General features: G+C 42.6%; 1 protein-coding gene across 7 annotated transcripts in view; it reads right to left on the bottom strand.

The window, feature by feature from the left end:
* STON2 (stonin 2) overlaps positions 1-25,150 on the bottom strand; it is a 155,605-nt gene that overhangs the window by 47,190 nt on the left and 83,265 nt on the right. For 6 of the 7 annotated variants that reach the window (XR_003969635.1, XM_030319716.2, XM_030319717.2 and 3 more), the window contains one exon: positions 15,235-15,405. The exons of the other annotated variant lie outside the window; for it this stretch is intronic. Coding sequence is in view for 5 of the 6 variants with exons in the window: in XM_030319716.2 (XP_030175576.1) it covers positions 15,235-15,405 (171 nt within the window). In the remaining variant the exon portion in view is untranslated. The remainder of the gene's footprint in view (positions 1-15,234; positions 15,406-25,150) is intronic. 7 annotated transcript variants of the gene reach the window in all.

The following is a 25,150-nucleotide window of genomic DNA, read 5'->3' on the forward strand; positions in this document are numbered from 1 at the left end:
GCCTGGTCGCTCAGTTCCTTGTATATCAGACTCTTGATTTTGGCCCAGGTCATGATCCCAGAGTTGTGGAACAGAGCCTCGCATTGGGCACCATGCTGAGCATGGAGTCTGTTTGAGATTCTCTCTCTCTCTCTCTCTCTCTCTCTCCCTTTGTCCCTCTCCCCCGCTTGTACTCTAAAATTAAAAAAAAAAAATTAATGAATTAAAAAAAATGGTAACACAACACAGTGTAGGCTTTGGAATTAGAGAAATCTGTATTATTATTATTTTTTAATTTTTTAGTGTTTTATTTTTATTTTTGAGTGAGAGACAGCACGAGCAGAGGAGGAGGGGAGAGAGAGAGAGAAAGAGGGAGACACAGAATCCGAAGTAGGCTTCAGGTTCTGAGCCGTTAGCACAGAGCCCGATGTGGGGCTTGAACCTGTGAACCAGAAGATCATGACCTGAGCCCAAGTCAGACGCCTAACTGACTGAGCCACCCAGGGTCCCCAAGAAATTTCTGACACTTGCTGGTATATGATCTTGAACACAAGACAGCCTACTTGAGTCCCAATATCCTTATATGTCAGAAGGGACTAACAGTCTGATGGGTGTAGTTGGTAAATGAGATAATGTATATGAAGCTATTATATCTTTAGCTTTTATTATTGTGACTAAGGAAGGAAAAGGCTTTTGTCTGTTGAGTGTAAACAGGTTCTGAAACGACTTGCCACAAAACAGTTTACAAATTTTAGTCATCACCATTAGTGAGTGACACAACTTGCACTGTCTGTGGATTTATGCAATCCAGCACAGACCCAGCAATTCTTTCTAAAAGGACCCTAAGAACAAAATACAATGACAGAGTCCAAGTACTAAAGCTGGAGCATTTATTCACAGGTGTGCCTCTTGGTGTCAGAGGAGGCCTAGATGCTCACGTTCTAATTCTGACCCATCCCTAGCAATGCCCATGATGAGGCCCATGCAGAGATGGTAGCTTTTGGTGCAGGGGAAAATGAAAGAACTGATGGAGGAAGGAGAAGGGAAACCGGATTCACTCAGAGGACATCTTTAACCCATAGACATATACACTAAGGCACTGCAGGAGGATCAGGGTCAGGATGGCTGCTTTAATAAGCTGCATCTTCAAAATTCAGAAGGGCTGTTTTCTACGGTGGTACTAGCCAGGAAGAATAGGCTGGTCTTCTGATGGTCAAGCTTCATTTGTTTCAGCAACTGAATTAACAATCTTTCCTTGGTGTTTGCCTAAAACCTTACTCTGCTCTACTTCTCTGGGAACAAAAATAGGTCATCAAACACCCCACAAAATCTGGTTACCTTGACCCCTGAGTCTTAGTGTCCTTGTCAATAAGATGAGGAAAATCACACCTATTTCACAGTACTATGCAAATTAAATGTGATCTCATAAAAGCATCATTATAGTGTCTGACACATAGTAGTTGCTTGATGAATAAGTTTTTATTGGCTTGAAACAAAGAAGCAAATGCAAAATGTTGCATCTGAACTACAAAGAAGATAATCTATAGATTGAGAGAAAAACTTAGTCTAGTCTGGATAATTCTACAATTTGCTGAATCTTGGTTTTGAACAATTGCTATTATATCTTTAATGTATATTTTCTCCAGATACTTTCTCTATACATCCTTGTTTATCTACATATATCTTACAATTTTGCTTTATTAAAAGAATTAAAAGCCACTTAACCAATTATCCTTGAGAAAATCTATTCATGAATATCCAGGTCTTGTGCTCCACAGGTCTGACATTTTCTTTGAATTACAGAGCTAGAGGATGAGATTCCACAGAGGATGGATATTCACTAGATGATGAAATATTCCTTCAATCAATCCCCTGGACCATGTGTGGAGTACAGGGGGTCTGTTTCTGTTGTGATCATGACTGTATACCTAACAGCACAGAGTTAGTAGAGGAGTTCTTTTTCAGAGGGGAAAAACAGGAACTGTTCATTCTGTCATCACTGCCTTTTTCACATAATAGATGTGTATGTCCTGTAGCGAGTCAGGGGTAATGTGCCAAAGACAGGAAGAGACTGGGTCAAAGGTGTGATTATCTTGTTTGAGACTTCTCCACACAGATGACCACCTTCACGCTTCAAAAACAATGGCTCTCCAATTGTTTTATGGCGATGGTCACTTTGGAAGAGCAATAAACCAAAAGACCAAACACAGGGGACCCTGAATTAGGGCTGGAAGACCTGTCCTTCTGCCACTCAGGGAGTTCATTTAATACCCTTGGGCCTCAACTTCCACATCTGTAAAGTGAGTAGGGTGAATTAAATAACACTGAATTTGTCTCGTGTTTAAAACTGTATAATTTATACCCATTCTTCTACTTTTTTATTGTGAAAGACACCAATGGAAACCACCCCACTTTCACCAGAATGAAGAATAAAATATGGCTTTGATCATAAAAATGAAAGAAATGATAAAATATGAATTCAAGTTAAACATATATACAGTGCTGGGGTACCTGGGTGGCATCTTAACCTGTCCATTAAGCATCTGACTTTGGCTCAGGTCATGATCTCACAGCATGTGAGTTTGAGCCCTGCATCGGACTGTCTGCTGTCAGCACAGAGCCCACTTTGGATCCTCTGTCCCCGCCCCTTCCCCACCCCTCCCCTGCTGGTGTGCGCTCTCAAAAATAAAATAAAACATATACATATACATACACACACACACACACACACACACACACACACACACATACTGCCATCCTGCAGTCATTATCAGAGAGCTGCCTGCCCCTTGTGTGAATGACAGAACACTATCTGTGAATCCTCAAAATGGCTCATTTAATTCCAACTTATGAACTGTCAAGACTAACCAGGGCTGCAGACAGATGTGATGCCTCCTCCCCACTAACTGTGGTCGACACGTAAGCTGTAGGCAGCATCAGGAACAAGTGGTGGAGGTTAAGTCACGTTGAACTGGGAAGCAAAAGTGGCAGCCAAATTGCTGAATACAGAGGTGTTCTGCATGAGCTGATCATGGCTAACATTTGTTGAGTATTTATTGGGCTTATAGGCATGTGCTTTATATACATTACCTAATGTTTACCACCTGTACTTTGTGGGTCAGGAGGCTAGGGCTACAGAAGCTTAGGGTCCCAGCTCTGCTACTCAGCTATAATGTAATGGCCACTCTTTCACAGAGGGGCTGAACCGGGAACCTCCTGTTTCCTTTCTCCTGTGCCTTCTTTCCAGGTCCAGTGATTCATATTCCTTCCTCTCATTCCTGAGAGATTGGGTAGCTCAGAAAGTTTGACACTTGACTTGCTCTTTGACTTTTAAACAGAGTTTTCCTCTAGGTGCCAAATTGTTCCATGACTACTCCTGTCTTCCTTGATCAAATCAACTCATACCAGTGGTAACCCTAGGGCGCTTGCTATGTTAGACATTAGTTGGTGTGGTCAGTTTGAGCTAGGATTTGAGCGTTTACAGCAAGACATGTTGTAGACTTGCAGAATAGGTAAAAGTGGGTCAGGAACTTAGATTACCACTTCCTAGAAGACAGAGCTGAATGCACATTCCTTTTTGCACTGCACTCAGTTTTGCATCCAGCCATCAACAGGTAAAGAATCAGTATGATATACCAGAAAGAGCAATGGAATAGGAGGGAGTAGAAGAACATGGGCACAGGTCTCCATCACCCCCATTCCTGCCCAGCCACTGCTCCCCTCTCTTCTGCCCACACTGGAATAAACCCTGATATTGAGAACTACCAAATGTCAAGGGGTGTTTCTAACTCAGGAGGAGGAAAGAAGAAAAAAGGCTGAAATCTCGTCATCATATTAAAAATGGCAACAAGTTTTCAACATACACTATATGCCAGACACTGTGCAAAAAATTTTTCTTAGATGATCTTATTTCCTTCCCACAAGGCTCCTATGAGAGAGACATTATTATTAACTCCATATAAAGACAAAGAAAATGAGGCACAGAGATGTTAAATAACATGCCCAAGCTGTACAGGTAGGAGCTGGTAGAGCTGAGATTTAAGAGAAGCTTTGCCACTGGAAACAAAGGGATTTAAAGAATTGTGTGAAAGTGCTAGAAAAGGGCAAATTCCTAGGAAACCAAGAGACGCCTGGAGCTGACCTGCTCTGAAACTACCTTGCAAGGGGATATCAAATAGAAAGGCAACACATTCCACATATTATCTTTGTTGAGCATAGTTTTGTAAATGAAGGAGGGGCCAGTTAATAATGCTTCGTGAGACACGTGAGCCTGATGGCCTGGCTGTTTGTCAACTCAACACAGTTACGTCCTGGTCTTTGGCCAACATGGCATACCGTACTATCTCTGCCCAAGTAAGTGAACAAGCAGAGTGGACATACGTGTGCATGTGTGCGCGCATGTGTGTGTGTGTGTGTGTGTGTGTGTGTGTAGGATGTGTGCAGCGTAGGCACAAAGCCCATAGGCACACCTTGCATTCTTGGCTAAAATTCCTTCCTCCCCATAAAGAAGAGAGATTATGTGACTGTTTTAGTCATTCTTCTCTTCCTGGAATGGCTTTGGGAGGCCTGTAGTCTGGCTGGGGTTTAACCCCCCGGTGGACCAAGCCTAAAGGCTGGCGACTGACACCCTCTGGGCCTGTGGGTTTGGGTGAGAAAGGGAAGCAGGAACAAGTGTGCAGGCAAAGGCTGTGCTCTGCCGGGAAAGCTGAACTCTCTAAAGAGAGTCAGAAGAGACACTACACCTCTCTCAGCTATCCATACTCTCTATACCTGTTCTCAAGATAAATTGAAGTTATTTGGCTTTTCGAAGCTAGAGATTTCATGCTTTCTACAGAAGCTTAATCAGTATAACCTCCCTAAGTCACTCTCCTCCAAACTGCAACTCAGTGAGACCAAAAGGAGTTAGTTGTATTTTCTAATTTAATCAACTCCCCCCTCTTCCTCCTGTACCTGGTTGATGAATTCTCGCTTTTCCCTCCTGGCAGCATCTGGTCTAGGCTTACTGTTCAAATGTGCAATGCTAGCTCTGGTTTCATAATGCGAAGGCCTGTATTGATCCTAACTGTACTGGTTTACAGGAACCTGCCAATCCTCTGGAAAATTGGTATCTTCCTGGTTTTTAAAGCAAAGAGATTTCTGGAGTCCCGTCAACTCTTTGTGTGCTTATAATCACCTTTTGATTGCAAACTCTTTGTGTTTCCATTACTCAACACTTCAGGTAAGAATTCTGTTTAAGAAACATGTCCTTGCTTGTAAAACCTGTCAGTCACATAAGGACACTTACAGGCAAATTAATTAAAAAGATAGAACCACATGATTTCAAAGCTCTTCTTGCTGTCTCCTCCTCCTCCTCCCTCCCTCCCTCCCTCCCTCTCTCTCTTTTTTTTTCTTTTTCATCCACTGCTTTTATTCTCTATACTGTCTTCTAACAACCTCCTTCCAGGACCTTGCTTCAGTTCATGGATTTTGTCACAAAAGACTAACCAGTCCCATCAAGGAAAATGAAAATCTATCTAATGATCAGATCAATGACAAGAGCCCTGGGTTTTTTGTTAATTTCTTACAGCATATTCTGGGTATGGGTTGAGATGGTAGGGAAGAGAAACAGGACAAGTAAATATGAAGAACCTGAAGGGCACAGACTGTGATGTGATCATCTTTGCACCCTCCAGACAGCCAAATGCAGCACTGTCAGTCTAAAACAAATGTTTACTGAGTGACTCCTATGCAGAATCAATGGTGAACAAAACAGATTGGGTGTTTGCCTCCCAAAGACCTTAGCCTCATTATGAGAGAGAAAATTGACTTAAAAAAAAATGGGGTGCCTGGATGGCTCAGTCAGCTAAGTGTCCAACTCTTGATTTCGGCTCAGATCACGATTTCACGGTTTTGTGAGTTTAAGCCTCGCATCGGGCTCCACACTGACAGTGTGGAGCCTGTCTGGGATTCTCTGTCTCCCTCCCTCTTTGCCCCTCCCCAACTCACTCTGTCTCTGTCTCTCTCAAAATAAATAAACTTAAAAAAAAAAGATAATTACAAACTATACTAAGTATGATGAAATAAAGGAACACGCTTAGCAGGGAGCATATGCCTGGAGCCCTTGCTCTAGCCTGGGGGGTCAGGGAAGTCTTCCCTGAGGAATCTTTGACACTGAAGTGTAGGCCTAAAGTATGAGGAGTTAAAGGAGCTGCAAATTACAAGACCTTCAAGAAAGCAAAGGCATTTTCTACTTTTCCAACAACCGGAGTTCCAGCTTTTGTGTGTGTATGAGAGACGTGAATGAAATGTTAGCAATGTCATCCACATCTCTCATTCTATATGCAGTGGAATTAAAATCCCCACTTGAGCTGCCCAAGGCCACTCAGGTTAGGACTAGACCCCCCAGGGGCTGCTGGCTCCCAGCCCAGAGCCCACTGGACCACACCGCAAGAACTGGGAGTTTCAGTGGCCACACCAGACTTAAAAAGCAGTGCTGAGGGAACTCTGAGACATACAGACCAAGGGCTTATCCCATATTCAAATGGTATGTAGTGGGTCAGGGATAAAAGTTTTTAAATTTTTTTTTTACATTTCTTTATGAGAGACAATGAGAGAGCACAAGTGGGGGAGGGGCAGAGAGAGAATGAGACACAGAATCGGAAGCAGGCTCCAGGTTCTGAGCTTTCAGCACAGAGCCCGATGTGAGCTCGAACCCACAAACCGTGAGATCATGACCTGAGCCAAAGTCGGACTCCCAACCCAAATGAGCCACCCAGGCGCCATAAAAGTTTTTAAAATGGAACTTTTAAGAACTCAGTGCTGCTTCTAAAGAATGGCTGGAGACGTTCAGATATTTCTGACCAAAATGTTTTTGTAAACCAGCAACAAAGAGTGAACCAGGCAGATTTCTCCATCTGTGTGCAAAGTGAAAACACTACTGTGGTGATGTGATTAATCAATTCAAAGTGGTATTTAAGGTCTGCTGACTTCACCCATTAGTCCAACAATAACTACAATTAGCCCTAAACTCTAATCTTAACCCACCTGAGAAGCAGCCCCGAGTAAACAGGCAGGGCATTTTTTAAATGCCAGTGACAGACACCTCCTGGGAAGTTAATACCACCTAAGTGACTTTTCCTCAGCAGCTTCCCCATTTTCGTTACTCTCTTTGCAACACTGCTACAGCAAGTAAAGACTAACACCTCCATTTCTCAGTCTCAGTTAACTTGTCCTTCCTTCTCAACAAAGATACAGAGTTGATTAGAAGGACTGGTAAATACAGAGGGAAAGACCCACATTCTGGTCGACTCTGGCATCTCCAAACTTAGAAGTGAACACAACACGGGCAATAATCCAAGAGCCTCACTACCACCTATTTGTTAAGCAAAGACAGTAAGAGAAAGGTTCCCGAGAGAGAGAGAGAGAGAGAGAGAGAGAGAGAGAGAGAGAGAGAGAAAGGTTTCCAAAAGCTGCCAGGAGGCATCTCTCAGAAGACAGGTCTCATTAAGAAGGCAGGGAAAGATACTATAGACTACCTCTAAACCTCAAATCCTTCTCCACTTCACATCTCTTCAGGGGACAAAAGATTGGAAATGTCCCTCCAATCAAAACAAGATCTCTCTCAGCCTTTCCATGATTCTTAGCCCCTGCTTTGTGTTGGCTTCTTTGTGTCTGCAAAGAAGCTGCTTCATTGAAACATCATAGAAAACACACACACACACACACACACACACACACACACACACACACACACAGTTGTCCCTCAGACAATGAGGTCGCCTGCATACAGGCATTTCCAATGTAGGCAGGAGACAAAGCCTGCAGAATTCTCAACCTGTTGCTATAGTAGCAGAAAGAATGTGATTCAGGCAGCTCTGCTGAGATCCATATCCAAATCCCTCCAGCTCCCAAAGAGAACATTAACCCTTCACTACCCCTTCTTGGGGGCAGAATCACTTGGGAAGAATCCTAAATTTGTCCTAGGCACTAGATGTCACACTCTCAGCATCCACTCACTCATGCATTCACTTAGTACCTAATTAGATTCTCTTATGTTGGATCCTAGGTTTTTGGTGGTAAACAATGCAGCTATGGCCCTTGAGACTGAGTAAGAGGAGGTGTAGGATATTAAATTATTGCTCAAATAACAATATATTATGCAGCATTAGTGTTATATGGGAGACACAAGAGGTTTCCAGCAAAACCATCACCAGAATGGAAACAACCTATCCAAGAGAACCAGCTTATACAGTAATGGTAGCAGACTCCATACATTCAGAGCCATTGCAATTACTTGATTGTTTGCATGTGCTAATTTGACAAGACTACCCCTAGAAATGCCTGTTCCAATCATATCATGGCTCCTACGAAGCATTAGTTTAAGTGAGTTGTTTAATTAAATCAGCTTTCCACATAAAATAGAAAGAGCGTTGTTTGTTAGAGAACCACTGCAAGCAATTGCTGAACAGTCACTAAGCAACAGAAATGGCAGGTGAGGGCTCAGAAAATACATGAAATAAGTACAGTCACAGGGACCCTGGGAGGACTTCTATCTAAACAGTCCCCACCCCAATTTATTTCTGTGATCAAAACAGTAACAAAGAAACCTTAGGAAATAGAATTTAGAAATGACCTATAATCCAGCTTATTTTCCTTAACATTATAATACAGAAATCTTATATTATTGAATACCTTCCTGCTAGAATTCTTTATTTCCCATGGAGCATAAATATTAGGAGGGAGGGGCTTTTTAGGAAGAGAAAGCCATTAGGTAATCGTAGCCTCATCTGCTTTTTGTGAAACAAGGCAGCATCGATAAGACTGCCAAGAAAAAGCTGAAAAACCAAGAGGACAGGTTTCTAATCTCAGATGGCCAGTAGATGTGGCTTCATGAAGTTACATAATCTTTTGTATCTCAGTTTCCTCGGAAGTAAATTTAATACACTATGCAGATCCAAAAGCACAGAATGGTCAATAGCAATGCCTATAAACCTGTGGCCTGAAATAAAGTACAGTTGACCCCTGAACAACCTGGGAGTTGGGGAAACGGACAACCCACACAGTTGAAAAATCCACATGTAACTTTTGACTCCCCAAAACCTAACCACTAATAGCCTACGGTTGACCACAAGCGTTACTGATAAGATTAACCCATGGGGCGCCTGGGTGGCGCAGTCGGTTAAGCGTCCGACTTCAGCCAGGTCACGATCTCGCAGTCCGTGAGTTCGAGCCCCGCGTCAGGCTCTGGGCTGATGGCTCAGAGCCTGGAGCCTGTTTCCGATTCTGTGTCTCCCTCTCTCTCTGCCCCTCCCCCGTTCATGCTCTGTCTCTCTCTGTCCCAAAAATAAATAAACGTTGAAAAAAAAATTTTTTTTTTAAAAAAAAAGATTAACCGTCAATTAACATATTTTGTATATGTTTTATATGCTGTATTCTTAATACTGTAAGCTAGAGGAAAGCAAATGTTATTAAGAAAATCATAAAGAAGAGAAAAATACATTTACATTACTGTAAAAAATCCATGTATATATGGACTTGTGCAGTTCAAACCCACGTTGTTCAACATCAACTGTACTCCATTGTTATTCTTAGTAACACCGTAAAACATAGTTTCTGTTGTGGAGAATATCTGAGAAGCTCAATCATATTTCGGAACATGGGTTTCCTATCTCGACCAGAGGCACAGGACTATAGATCTTTCATTAAGCAATCCAGAAAGAGACAGGCAATCAAAAAGTATATTCACGAAAATCTCTTTTAACCACTGCAACATTGGGCTAGTATTTGGGAAAAGGTTCCAAATGATCTGACTAGATGGAAACTCATTTCTTTTTGCCTTGGAAAGAAGTGATGGTAGCAAAGGGATGTGATGTGACCTAACACAATGACTTCACCCCAAATCATGCCCTTCCTGGAAGTGGCCAGTGAATAACCGAACTCATGATCCCTTTACATGTCAGGGAATGGGGTGAGAATAGAAATGGAGGCATTCTAGTGCCATCTTTCTTATCTATCAAGTTTGAGGTAATTATAGAAATTTTTTTCCCTTTAACACTCCATTGCAGATCACAGCAGCAAAGACACTTACTTCTACACTTTCTGGAACCCAGTTTTGACTTCACCAGCTTTTCAAAGAAGGAAAAAATATAAATCCCTCACATGTCCTTCCCCCATCATGGGAGTTTACTTTAATGACCCTAATTCTTTACTTCTCTCTGTACCCATGCCCTCTGCCACGTGACTTTGCGGTTTCTCTCTGCAAATTTGTATTTCCCTAGCTTTTGACAGTAGATTTGGCCATATGACCTGCTTTGTCCACCAGGATGTTAACAGTCAATGGCATAACCCAGAAGCTTGAAATGAGCTATAGCTCATTGTGGCTTCTTCTCTTCTATGTCTGCTATCATTGTGAGAAGAACGTGCCCAAACAGTTGATCCGAGAGAAAAATTGAGGGACATGTAAAATAAAGCCACCCCCGATGAAGCTAAGTCAAGATCAGTTGATTCTTCCCACCCTAACTTGCAGACATAGGGGTTAATAAAAATACATTGTTGTGGGGCACCCAGGTATCTCATTCAGTTAAGGATCCTACTCTCGGTTTTGGTTCAGGTCATGATCTCATGGTTCCTGGGATTGAGCCCCAGGTAGGGTTCTGTGCTGATGGTGCTGAGCCTGCTTGGGACTCTTTCTCCCTGTCTCTCTGCCCCTCCCTCCCCCCCCCCCATGAACTCATGCCTATTCTCTCTCTCAAAAATAAATAAATGAACTTAAAAAAAAAAGTGTATTGTTGTGTGCTAGTGAGATTTTGTGGTTGTTTGTACTGTAACGTTATTGTAGCAACAACTGATACACCCACCACAGCAAAAATACACCTGTAGTTTAAGGGCTAAAACATTGTTTGCCTTGTTTTCTTAATAAGTAACAAGGGCCCTATTACATCCCCAATGCCAAAGACTTATTCAGGAAATCTATACAATGTTCTAAATCTCACGGGATACAATAGTAAAAGTGTATAATTGCAGCCATCAATCTGCACCTGTGAACTTTTCTCATCCAGGATCCGGTCAATGTGATTGCTCAAAGGTGACTATAAACTTTTCTTATGGGGCTCGAGATACAGTAAAACCTTGATTTGCAAGCAAAACTCATTCCAGAAACATGCTTGTAATCCAAAGCACTTGTCTATCAAAGCGAATTTTGAGAATTGCCTCAGTTGTGATCATGTGACATTCAGCATCACGCACTACTCGTATTGCCAGACATTGCTCGTTTATCAAATTAAAATGTATTAGAAATGTTGCTCGTCTTGCGGAACACTCACAAAACAAGTTACTCGTGATCCAAGGTTGTACATATATCAAATCAGTAAAGAACTCTGAACCGCTGGAGTGTTGTTTGCCTAAGTACAGAGGAACCGGAATCACTGCATCTTTCAGTAATGTAAGGGACTAACAAGACCATTGGCTTACTGGTTTTCAATCCTAGCCAATCACCAGAGCTTTCTAAATTACAGATTCCTAGTCCCGTCTATAGATATTTAGTTGAATAATCTGACATAGGTATATGTGTTGTTAAAAAGTTCTCAAAGTAATGTTGATGATCACAAGAATTGGAAATGTCCCCCATCTAACAGAGTTCCTCCATTGACTGAATTTCTCATGCTGAGTTGCGCCAAGCATTTGTGGTGATGTTAGCAGACCAAGAAGTGAACACAGGAGCACTATCTCCAGGTGACCACACGAATTCATTCGTTATTATTAGCATAACAAACCATTCCAATGTTCAGTAGCTGAAAACAATATGCACTACTTATTGCTCCTGAGTCTTCGGACCCATTTGTGTGACCTCTCCTGGGCCCACTCACATGTCAGGTCAGCTGGCTGGTCCAGGATTTCCTCCTCACATATCTGCTCAAGACCACCATCAGCTGGGGATACAAGGGTCTCTGGGCCACAGCAAGTGGGTCCAGGAGTGTCCATATGGTGACCGGGCTAGATTCTAGGTGAGCAAGTAGAAGTATGAGAGGCCACTTAAGCCCTATGCTGGGGACTGGTACACATTCACCCTTCTACTTCTGCACATTCTATCGGTCAGAGTAAGTTACAAGGCCAAGCCCACATTCAGGGGCTGGGTAATTAGACCCTACCTCTTGACAAGAGGAGCTACAAAGTCATATCACAAGAGATTAGCTTCAAAGTCTATTATACAACCAAAGGGAGAAAAAGGTTGCCTTAAGTCAAATATGATTTCTCAGTGCGGGCCGAGGTTTTCACCCTAACCTCAGAAAAAGTTATACAATCGTTAGGGTGAAGTTTCATCTGATATTCCTCATTTCTACTCCTGCCTGCATTCACACACCTTACTTACTCCTCAAGACCTCGGTCTCATTCCTTTCAGCACTTTCATATTATCCTCTGAGGTTTTTAAAGATGATGTGAATGACATGCCATCCTTATGAGGACTTGTTCAGGGTGAGTCTTTCCATGATGTCTCTTCTTGGCTTAGGATGTGTCTACAGATGAAATGTGACCAAATGATCATAGGGCTACATCCTGCAAAGGACCCCACAGCATTAACCGAAGAGCACCAATGCCTAAGAAATATTACAGGAAAAAGATAACACACTAGACCAGAAAAGAGCCCTGAGGAGCAGGAAACTGGCACTCACTGAAGATTCCAGACCGAGGCTAATTATATTCTAGCCGCCAGCTGCTTCATTCCACTCCTACTTCACTCGCCGGTGTTTGATCACTTAGGAAGCGCACTAAAAGGGCGGTGACTGGATCAACAACCGTGCCCCTGACCCAGGCCCTAAGATGTATGCAGCCTGGGGGTATGTAGCAGCCACTTATTACAGCATCCCTACAATAAAGGTGTTGCTTCCTGTTTTTTTAGAAAAACCACCACGACCTTTGGAAGTCTCTAAACACCTCCTTGTGAGGTTTCGGACAGCAGGGGGTGGTAGGGAAAAGAATTCCAGCAACCAGGAAACACAGGATGGCAGAGAAGTGGCCAGAGCTGGGTAGTAGCGCGTGGAGGCTCTTTGGAAGGGATGTGGATACAAAGAATGGAAGGAGAAAGCATGTGCTGCTCACACGCAAGGTTGTCTTAAGTGCATATTTGGTTCCCAAGCATGTGGCCAGTCTTCAATCTGCTTGCTATCACTGCTCGAAAGACTAAGCAACAGGACTGGATGAAAAACACAATGAAATGAAAAGAAATGCTAAACTCACCAGAAAGATGCCTCAGAAAAGCCAAATTCAAGAAGGTATTGCGTATAATTTAGTTTGAGAAAAAAACTCCATAAAGTTTTGAAAATGTGTGGACAGGCCATCAATAGGAGGAAATGTTGCTGCACCCCTCCAAATTGTCTTCCACTCCCGAGCACTTGATCGGGGAGTGAGGAAGGTATGGTAGGACTGGTGATGTTTTACACCTGAACACGTAGGAACCAAACCGCAAACACTCGTGAAGGCTAGAAGCGCTACCAAGCGCGGTCAACTCTGCGGGTGGCTTGGAGTGGCATCCGTCTGTTCCTCAATCACAACTCAATAGAGTCGAAAATATAAACTTCGCATCCCAGGTAAAATTACCATAATCGTGCCCACCCTCACTAGGCAAAAAAAAAAAAAAAAAAAACAACAAAGTAAGTGACATTCTTGGATGGTCTCTTAATGAGCTGGCTGATTGGGCTGCAGTCAGACTATGCTTTTGATTAATTAGCCAAGAGGAAACCAAAGATATAAGAAAACAAACTACTCGTATGATCACCACAGGAACCTTGATAATGATAATGATGACGAATTACTCATTTCTTTTCAACAAAAGATAAAATGTATCGTCCTGAAACTCAGAAGAAGGGTATGCAATCTAAGAAGGGGATTTTCACCCTGCCTGTGCCCCTTCCCACTTACACACACACACATGCACACACAACTTCATACCCTTCTTGGTACAGTACTTTTTAGGGCTACTGTTTACCGCTGCTCTGAAAACTTACCTATGTGATGTACAGGTTGCTCCTTATAGAGAATCCTTAAGTTGCCTGCACAGTGGTGCCAAGAATGAACCTGTACTATATTTGCAGGGACACTTGGGCACAGGCCAAACTTCCACATGTGTCATGGGAGTGCCTCAGCTTTGGGCAGTTTCTAAGCCATTCTCTTACAAAACCCCCTTAGCTCAGATGTAACCACAATACAATTCCTCAAGGCTAAAGGAATGGGGCCGTCTCAAATATACTATAGTGGTGTAGTTTCAAATTCACATTACACTTCTAGCTTTATCTTTCCTACAACCTTTTTCCTGAAATCTCCCCAGGTAGTAAAGTTTGGGCTAGGCCAGGAACCAGAGGCAGCAGTTTTATTCTTTCCCATGCCAGTGCAATCAATGGCTTGTGTTTAGAATAAATATTTGAAACTCAGAAGCCTGCTAACAATGCAGCACTTGATTACTCTGAATTACTCTCACCCACAGCAATTGAGGGAGAAGTCGTTGGCACCAGCCCCACGAAAAAAAAAAAAAAACCTGCTTCCCAGCCTCCTCCGTTTGCCTTCCAACCCTCCCCTCAAAGAAGTCTCAACACACTACACAAAGATCTCAGTTTTCTCCCTTAAATACCACATGAATCCCACATTGAACATCTGACTTTCTTCTTCCCACAGCAGCACAGATTTACTTCAATACTTTCATGTTCATATATATTTAATTAGACCAACTTATCTTGTAACTCTCTTATTCACACCCCTCTGCCAGCATCCTTCATTCAACACTGAAATCTTTTAAAAAGGGTTTTCTGTTTGCTCATTTTAAGACAAAATGTCATCTTGGTCTGTTCTAAAGCTATAGTAACAAGCTACTTTTCAATTTAGTCAGAGGTGCCCATGTATTAAAATGGCCACAATCCTTAGCACTTTCCTTCCTTCAAAAGCTATCTGGTAAATGATATTCTTTGGGTTTCTTTCTTTCTTTCTTTCTTTCTTTCTTTTCTTTTTCTTTTTCTTTTTCTTTTCTTTTTTTTTAGGAGGGCCAAAAGGGTAAACTGTACTAACCAGAAATAATTAGTATGTTAAGTTTTGTTTCAAGGCCAGACTAACAGGTTACAAGTTCTAATAAACCCTGCTGGGGGAAGACATTTCTTTGTCTTGGGACCACTGAGAGCAAACAAACAAAACACCTTTAATTCCACCAGAAACTCTCCCATCTAAACATAACTGAAAAGAAAAGCCAACACCAAAGCAAATGAACTAAGTGGTCCCGCTGCTGGCAGCCCTTACCATTGGGAGCAGAGGCCCCCTCCGGACCCCCGCAGGGGCTCTGGCTCCTCCTGGGGTGGGGTAAGGGTGGTGAGGGGTCCAGGACTTGGGTGCAGGTAGAGGTATGCTCCGTGCATGCTTGAACAGGACTCACCGCCGTCTGCCTGCCTGTCTGCCACTCCGTCCTCTCGTCTGGGTGGGAAGGGCCAAGATGAAAAAAAAAAAAATGTGCAGGTTACTCACTGGCCTTCCCAGGCAGGCACACCCAGGAGGAGGGAGAGGCCAAGCACAGACAGGGAGATTCTTCAGAGGCCATGCCTGAGATCTTGATTCTGATTCCTTTTGTTAATACTTCCTGAACTTTAAACCCAATCTGCACCAACATGGGTATTTTGGGGGAGGCCAATAACACTTGGGTAATTAGATTCCAAGAGCTTCATGCAAAGGTTACTTTGAAAAGGCAGTGCTTTAGTGCACGTACTTTTAAATTTAATCCTGAAATTTGTTTCCGCTGTGTTTGAGCATTAACACTAGAACAGGAAATGAGAGTAAGGGGGCAACCTTGGTGCAGGGGCCTGGAAATGCCTGGAGCAGGCAAACCTGGGTGTGATTAAGACAGTGAATTTCTCTATCTTTTAGGCACTAAATTTTAGAGAAACAGGATTCTCAACAGTCTCCTAAAGTCTGTGAACCTTGCCTTGTATAAGAGACACAGGCTTGAAATAAATAGGTATCCAGAAATCAAGATTTTAGAAATGGATTCCCACTGAAAATGCAAGACCTTGTTTCCTGATAGCCTGACTTCTGATAAATCCTGAAATGAAGCCTTTCATAAATGGAGGGACCATTCAGTAATTTGTCCTTTTATCAATAGAAGGAGATGGGGAGATAGAGCCAAGGGTGAGGAGGACGGAACTAACCCTATTAGTACCGACTGTGGACGAGGTACTTCTCTTACCTAATCCTAAAAATGCCGTTCTGAGGGAAGTATTCTTCCTCCTTCACATGTGAGCACCCTGAGACTCTGAGGTTAGGTAGCCTGGCTAGGGCTCAGCCAGCTAGGGAATGGAAGACCCAGGATTTGGACCCAGGTTTGCTTGAATCTGAGACCCAGACTCATCCACCAGGTATGTCACCCACAGTTATGTCACCCAAATTTCCTGGTATTCCACCAGGTGTGTCCCCCACAATTCCTGAAGAAATAGTCACCTTTTCTCCTTTTGCAGTCCACCTAAGCCTAAGTTACCTTTTCTTAAATTTTTACATCAGTTCCAAAACTGATGTGCCGTGAAATACAATTCTGCAGGATATTAACAGGTGTAACAAAGGTTAAAAACAATGTATTGTATAGTTTTCTGTATGGTAGCTTTTCACAATCTTTAGTATACTACCATATATGGTACACCTCCAAGCTCGAGACTTAGTGTGCCACACGTCCTTTCCTGAAGCCTTTGGGAGTGGGAAAAGAGGATATTTTGGGTTGGGGAAACACTGTTCTAGAGATGGGTCACTGTTGTACTTTTCTCCCCCTCTGCTACAATCTGAATGTTAGCTTCCTTCCAAAATTAACATGTGGCATCCTAATGCCCAAAGTGGTGTCAGGAGGTGGGGCCTCTGGGAGGTGATTACATAATAAGGGTGGAGCCCTCATGAAAGGGATTCCAAAGGGGTTTCCACACACTTGCCTAGCCCCTTCCACCATGTGAGGACACAAGGAATCTTCCACCTACAAGAGGACCCCTGTCTGACCACGTTCCCACCCCAATCTCAGATTTCCAGCCTCCAGAACTGTGAGAAATAAATTTCTGTTGTTTACAAGCTACCCAGTCTGTGGTATCTTGTTACAGCAGCCCAAGTAGACCAGGAAATCTTTTTTTTTTTTTTTAATTTATAAAAAAATTCATGACAAAAAAGTTCAAACAGCATACAAGGGTATAAAGGAAAAAGTGAGGATCTACCTATTCTTTGTAACCACCAGTCCCACTCCCCAGAGGTAAGCATTCTTAGAAATTTCTTAGGAATCTGCTTTAGAAATTTTTATGCATATGAAGCACATATGAACACCCTTTTTAAGATATCACAATTGGGATTAAAGCATACCCACAACGTGTTATTTGGCACTTAAAAAAATGTTAATGATAGAGTTGAGATTTTTCATATCAGCCTACAGAATTGCTACTGATAAATCAGAGAAAAGCAAAAGGAACATCTATAATATGGGATTACTGCTTTATAAAAGGGTCCCCTACCTGGGTCACAGTATACCTCAAGACTAGAAGTCACAATACCCAGCCTCGCCTTCCGGTTCTGTGTAACCTCCACACTTGACACTCATGTATAAGATGGAAAGAACCTAAACCCTACCTCATATCACAGGTTGTCGTGAGGATCAGTAACAATGATGACAATGACATCCCAGCCACCATTTATTGAGCAGCTACTCTGTGCCAGGCATTTTTCTTAATGCCTTCTATGTATTAATTTAAGCCTTGCTCTCAACAACCCTGTGAAGTAGGTATTACTATTAGACCCATTTTACACATTGAAAGAGCCATCTCCCACTGCATACCCAGCACACAAGTGCACAATAAATGCTTGAAGTTGTATCAATTAAGTAAACATGATGTCAGCAACCTTGATCTTTGACACAATATATTCCTCACAGTGGCACTGTAAAGCGGATCCCATTTTTCCCTTAATAATGTTATAATTAAGGGTTCTGTTCCCAAACCTCACCTTGGCTTACTATAAATTCTAGACATAATAAAGTCTTGTAGAAACACAGCTACAACAAATCTCATAATCATTCAAAACAGTGAAATGAGGTTCCATGGCTCAGAGCATTTGAGAGATTGGCTGCTACAACCCCTCCTCTTTATTGATCAATGAAATCATATCCAGAAAATATGTGGGTCTTGTCTAAGACCTTGTTACACTATCTCAGCATGAAACAATTTTTAATTGTGCATACATTTCAAACCCATGTGATTAAGGGACTCCAACATAATTCTATATGTATATACAAAATATACCGTATCACAAATCTGACACAACATTAATACACACGTTAGAACAAGCATCGAACATTTAATTAGAAGTAGCTTTCCCTGCCTCCTTAGAATTTTAAAGGTCATTTCAGGAATGGTGTGACTGACTCAGTTCTCCTAGAAAGACTAGGAATAATGTGAATACCATCTTATTCTCTCAATATATTTTCCTATAGAAGCCATAGGCCTTCAAAATTAGTCCACTGGGTACTTTTCCCCTACACGTGGTGGTGGAAGCACTTCTACAGTTTGAGGCATCACGCTGGGCCTTAACTTTAGTTCGGGGTGCCCATGCTTTGACCCGATCCTCCTGTCCATCTCTCTCTCATTCTTTTCTTTTTTTTTTTCCCTCCCCATCTACCTTCTCAAGCAAAGAAAGCCTTGACTCCTTCCCTCCTCCAGCTGTGACTCTCACACCCATATTAGACTCTGGTCAACAGCACAGGATTGAGAATGTGATAGGAGCTTATTCGTTTGGGGGGGTATTTGTCCCCCATCCTGCCCTCTTAATTTAGCACAATCTTCACGTCCAATGCATTATTTCTTATTCCCAGTTACATTCAGCCATGACCATCCACGAAGAAAGAAGTCTACGCCAGGAATGGATGGCGCAGCACTGCTCTGACATATGCACACACTTAAAAGACACGAAATGCTTGCTTCAGCTGCTCTACAATCAGCAGTTGGGAAGGGGGCGCCTGGGGGGCTCAGTCGATTAAGTGTCTGACTTCAGCTCAGGTCATGATCTCACAGTTTGTGGCTCTGTGCTGACAGCTGGGAACCTGGAGCCTGCTTGGGATTCTGGTCCCCCCCTCTCTCTCTCTGCTCCTCCCCCACTCACAGTCTGTCTCTCTCTCAAAAATAAATAAACATTAAAAAAAAAAAAAAGGGTTGGGAAGGAACAACAGTGCTCGATTGCATCCAAGACAGGGCTTGGGTCCCAGTTTAGTTATGTTCTGATGAAGTCAGAGGTCAGAGTTCCAGTTTCCTGGTCTCTAAAGTGAGAATCATCTACCTCATAAGGCTGTGATTGAAGATTAACTGAAAGAAGTATGTAAAACATTTTGTAAATGGCACAGCACCACACAAATGTCAGATAGTGACCATCACGGCTTCCGGCTCTCTAAATGTGTTGGCGGTGGAGCACGATAATCGCTTTAAAAGAGGAACCAAGTTGTTTCTGTTCATCATCTCCCACCACATGGCCTACTCAGCTGCTGTTCCCAAGGGAGGTCCATCACGATATTAACTGGCAGGTGAGCATAGATCCAGTAGAAAACAGACCATCTTAATTTCATGTGGACACAGACGTTTTCCTCCATTCTTGCTTTATCAGATTTTCTGAACTACTTCCTTTTAGCATAATTATAAACCTTTTTGCTTTAAGCTTTTAAACTTTTTGTTATAGGGGCACCTGGGTGACTCAGTTGGTTAAGTGTCCGACTCTTGATTTTGGCTCAGGTCATGATCTCATGGTTCATGGGTTTGAGGCCCACTTCGGGCTTTGTGCTGACAGCACTGAGCTTGCTTGGGATTCTCTCTCTCCCTCTTTCTCTGCCCCTCCCCAGCTCACACACATGCTCTGTCTCTCTCTCAAAATAAATAAACTTAAAAAAAATCTTTTTGTCATAAAAAATTTCAAGCATATATAAAAGTGGAGACAAAGGTGTAACAAACCTCCATGTATACATCACCAGCTTCAACAATTACCAACTCATTCACATCTTGTTTCACCCATTTCCCTCCCCATTCTGGATTATTTGGAAGCAAATTTTCAGTATCATATCATTTTATCCATATACATTTTTGCAGGTATCTCTAAAAGATAAGGATTCTGTGTGTAAACATAACCAAAATATTACATCAAAACTAAACTATAATTACTATATTACTGTAATCCAATATCCGGTTAGTGTTTAAATTTCTACAAATCTTTGAAAGATTTTTTTTTTTTTTTGTACTTTGGTCAAATCAATTAGGCAACTGGTAGATACATGTTGTCTTTTCTAATCCAAAGCTTCTTCATCCATCTTTATTTTTTTTTCCTTGCGATTTATTTGTTAAAGAAGCTGGTTCGTCATATAGACTATCCCACAACCACATCTTGACAATGGTGTGATTTAACATGTTCATCTGCCCCTGTATTTCCTGTGAATTCACAGTTAAATCTAGAGGCTTGACCCAATTCATGTTTGGTTTTTGGACAGAATAGTTACTTGATAGGTGTTCTTGTGTACTTCCATCGGGAAGCAACTCATATTTGATTACCTCTGGTTGTGTGCACTTGGCAGCATTGAGAATCAGCGTCGAGGGCATTACTTCATGGGGACTGGAAAATGGTGATTTTTCTCCCTTTACTTCTTCATTTATTAAATGGGATGCTATTATTATTAAAAGTTGATATTTGACTGAAATTAAAGCATGAAATGAAATGAAATGAAATGAAAGACAAAAAAAGAAAACCATTTTTGTCTGATATATTTAAATTTTTTTTTAAATGTTTATTTATTTTTGAGACAGAGAGAGACAGAGCATGAACGGGGGAGGGGCAGAGAGAGAGGGAGACACAGAATCAGAAGCAGGCTCCAGGCTCTGAGCCATCAGCCCAGAGCCCGACGCGGGGCTCGAACTCACAGACTGTGAGATCGTGACCTGGCTGAAGTCGGACGCTTAACCAACTGAGCCACCCAGGCGCCCCTGTCTGATATATTTTAAACAATATATCAGTTCCTTCCTATCTACATATCTCATTAATAATGAAAAGATCATTTTAAAGTTTAATTAAAAAAAAAAACTACTCGACTTATGAGGGAAACCTTCAATCAAAAGGTAGAGAAGGACTGGTCCATGGTACATCATTCAGATTCAAATGTGATTCCTTCAATTGTGAGCTTTTTTTTTTAATTTTTAAAAATGTTTATTTATTTTTGAGAGAGAGAAAGAGTGTGAGCAGAGAGAGAGAGGCAGAGAGAGTCAGAGACACAGAATCTGCTGCAGGCTCCAGGCTCTGAGCTGTCAGCACAGAGCCCGACGTGGGGCTTGAGCCCATAAGCCGTGAGATCATGACCTGAGCCAAAAGCAAGAGTTGGACACTTAACCAACTGAGGCACCCAGGCACCCCACAATTGTGAGCTTTAGGACTTTGCTCAAGGTTTTTGGCATTCTTACCTTCATTTGGCATCCTTATTCTCTTTTCTCATCTATAAAATAGGCATAATAATGCCTATCTTATGACTCCTGTGAGGATTTATGGTAAAGTATGCAAAGAGCCTGTTCCAGTGGCTGAAAAATAGTAGATGCTCAATAAATTATAGTTACTACTAGTTGACCATTGTCTCTCCTGTAACTAGCACAGTGCCTGGCAAACAGCAGTAGCTCAATAAATGCTGGGTGGAAAAAGTGTTGATTCTTTTTACTCTGTCCCAAGCTGATGGTACTTTAATATTTCAAGACATTGGGGATACAGATGTGAACAAAAAGTCCCGTTCATGAATTTATGCAGGAATGGAAGAGGGAATTCTTTGCTCCCAGGGGAATTATTCCAGTCGGCTCTTTTGAAAATAAGTCCTATTAGTAACCCATGGGGTCAGGACATGAGAAGGCAGCACGACGAACTCAACTACATGAGAAGACATGAGAAGACATCAATTTTCACCAAAAGGAAAATATACCAGCATTGTCATCATATTTGACCTGAGGTGCATTAAGGCCTCACTCAGTGTGCCGGGTTTAACTGTGTCCCACAGAAATGGAGGCTAAAGTCCTAAGCTTCAGATTTGAGAATGTGACTTTATCTGAAAATAGTCTTTGAGAATGTAGCCAAGTTAATATGAGATTTTACAGCATTAGTGGGGGGCTCTAAATCTGATGACTGGTGTCCTTATAAGAGGCACCAGAGGTATCAAGGTACACAGGAAAAAAGACGGGATGAAGATAGAGTCAGAAATTAGTTATGCTGCATAAACCAAGAAATGGCAAGGATTGCCAGTAACTACCAGAAACTACAAGAGGCAGGAAGGACTGACTTTTCCCTACAGCTATCTGAGGGAACATGGCCCCACTGACATGCTGTTTGGGATTTCTAGCCCACAGAACTGTGAGAGAAAAAATTTCTCTTGTTTTAGGTCACCCAGTTTGTGGTAAGTTGTTATGGCAGCACTAGGAAACGAATACATCCAGTGAACCGAGACCAAAGGTATAGACCAATCAGCCCACCTGTGCCTGTAACTGTCTAGTGAGAAAGAGGAAAGGAGAGGGGGGACTCCCAGACAAGAGAACCTGTTCCATTTTAATTCATCTTGTATCAACTGGGCCTATGACTGACTCTTCAAAGCTATGCAAGTACCAGCAGGCAAGCCTGCTTTACCTGAAAAGCAAGTAGGCAGAAGTCATGGAACTTGCTGGCACTGACACTTTGGGAATGAGCATGCTCTCTGTGGAATCTGGCAGGCGGAAAGGGGCAACAGTGCTGTCCAGGCAGGCGTGGTGGGGACAGCACTCTAGCCTAGGCATCCACCTTTCTATCCTTAGTGTATCTCAGGAAGTCTCTATGGTCTAAAGGTGATGCTCCCAAACACTCCGGTAGTCACCTAATCACGCTGAGCCCCAGCAGACCACCCCTCAACAGTTAGAAGTCAATGCAACGGTGTGGTAGGGGACCTGGCACGCAGATGGTACTGGCTTGGTACCCTTTGCAAAACCATTGTCTGGATATCTGTAAACAGAAAATTGTGATGGGGGCCATTCACAAACACTCACTGGGCCCCCTTTGTGTGCCAGGCACTGGGCTGGACACTGGAAAAATGAAGAATGAGCTACAGTCTTCGATAAAGTGATTGGATGGGACGTGGGATCGGAGATGGCTTTTTTCCTTAAAATGTCTTTTCATGTTATAATAATGTTTTACAATAAAATGCTTAAAATTGAAACTCAGATCTAATTTTTTTTTAAAGATGTGGGAAAAGCGGTCACAGGCAGCTGTTTTGTTATTTATTTATTTATTTCACAAATATATATGTGTGTATATTTACAACACTGCTCAATCCTTCAGCAAAGCAATGCTCCAGGCACCTAGGGAGATAGTGCTGCCCTCCAATTTACCCCCACCCACACTGCACGCTAACATGATTTCACACTTAATTGGTAGCTAATTATTTCAGATGTGCTAGTTTTATTTTCCCAGATTAGCTCCCCCACGGCAGGAATGCTCTCCTTTCACACCATCTGTTAGCACCTACTCAAAAGCCCACCATGCCCCAGGATTAGCTGGCCTTGCAGATGGAACTCTGTGACTGACTTCTACCTTACCAGAAAACGAGCCATGACAAGCTGCCCCAGTGGTTACGTTAGGGCAAGGGAGGAGGCAGAAGAGACTGTGACTAAGAATCCCGCTCACTTTTAGGATCTGTTTAATCATTTCCTATTCGTTTGCCCTGAAATGGCACCACTGAGAGCATAGGGCAAAACATGCGAGTGGGTCTAAGGGATCCACCTATGAGGCACCAGTGCCCAGGAGACAGATGTGAGCATGCGTGTACACATGCGTGCATGTGCACTGGCATGCGTACAACACCTGCAGCCTAAAGCCAATAAAGGCCTTCTCAGCGACTTTAGAATTTTATTGTCCACTGTGGCTGCCACAGATGCTTGGGATACTTGCTGGAAGCAACAAGGAGAATTGGCCCCACACGTCTCAGAAATGTGGGGGCAGGCATATTAAGTGACAGACACTGTGCTAAGTTCTTCACATCTACTCTTTTATTTATTCCATTCAGAGGCGCTACCAGGTCGTCCTGACCCTGTTTCAGTGGTTGGGAAACTGGCCAGAAGGAGCAGAGCCAGGATTGGATCTCGTGCCTTGGTGAGTCTAGCAAAGACTTCCTGCATGACCACAGTTCAACGTTATGGCCATATGTGCTGAAAGAACCAGGATCAAGCAAAACTGTTAGTCCCCAGCCTTTTTTTTCTTCCATACCCAAAGCCATTGCTCACCAGTAGAAGCACTGAACTTTGGAGAATCAAATGATTCCACAAGGCTGGCCTCTACACATACCTCCAGCCTTGGGCAGAGGAGAAAAAGAGAACCCCACTGTTAACTACCAAAGTAAGTTGAAAAGCTGCATCCTCCCTCCTCTGCATGCTCAGCAGCTAATTGAGGTTAGAGCCATAGAAACCAAACAAAAGGCTCCCAGGAGCCCACACTGCCTAGCCTAACTGCTGCCAGCCACTGTGGGAAGAGAAAAAGGGAGCCCCTCCCTCCTTCATTCCTCAACAGCTTAATGAAGATTTGGCCTGTCATCTTCCCAGGAACAAATTCTGTGGCTATCTGAAAGGGACTGATTTTTATTCTCAAACAACATAGCAGATCCGCCTTTGAAACCAGAGTCAGCAATAAAATGGGTCATAAACATGTATATGAGGTTATAAGACCTGAGAGGTGACTGGATTTCTCCCAGCCCTAAAATTAAACTCCTTAGGAAGTCCCTCAATGTCACCACTGGGGAGGGAGGGAAAGTTGGTGGAGGTCATGGCTTTCACTGTGCCACTAATACAGATGGCACTTTTTAGGCCAGGACCTCCTTGGTCTTGAAGCTACAGGCTTAGCTGCCTGATGCCATGTACCAGCAAATGAGAATATCCAGCTTTCTTTGCAAGTTAGGCATGATTCTGAAAAAAAGCCACATTCACACTCTAAAATGTCCACGATTCTAGCATACAAATGGCAGACTGATGGACTGACCAACTGAATGAATAAATAAGTACCATAAGCAAATACTATCTTTGAATCCAGCAAAGAAAACCCAATCATTTTCTTCTTAAAGTTATTTTTTAATCTTCTTTAAATCCCTCTTTCAGGGAGAGAAATTTCTCAGGAAGAAGCTGTCATGATT

The sequence above is a fragment of the Lynx canadensis genome, chromosome B3 (genome assembly GCF_007474595.2).
Source record: "Lynx canadensis isolate LIC74 chromosome B3, mLynCan4.pri.v2, whole genome shotgun sequence".
NCBI lineage: Eukaryota > Metazoa > Chordata > Mammalia > Carnivora > Felidae > Lynx > Lynx canadensis.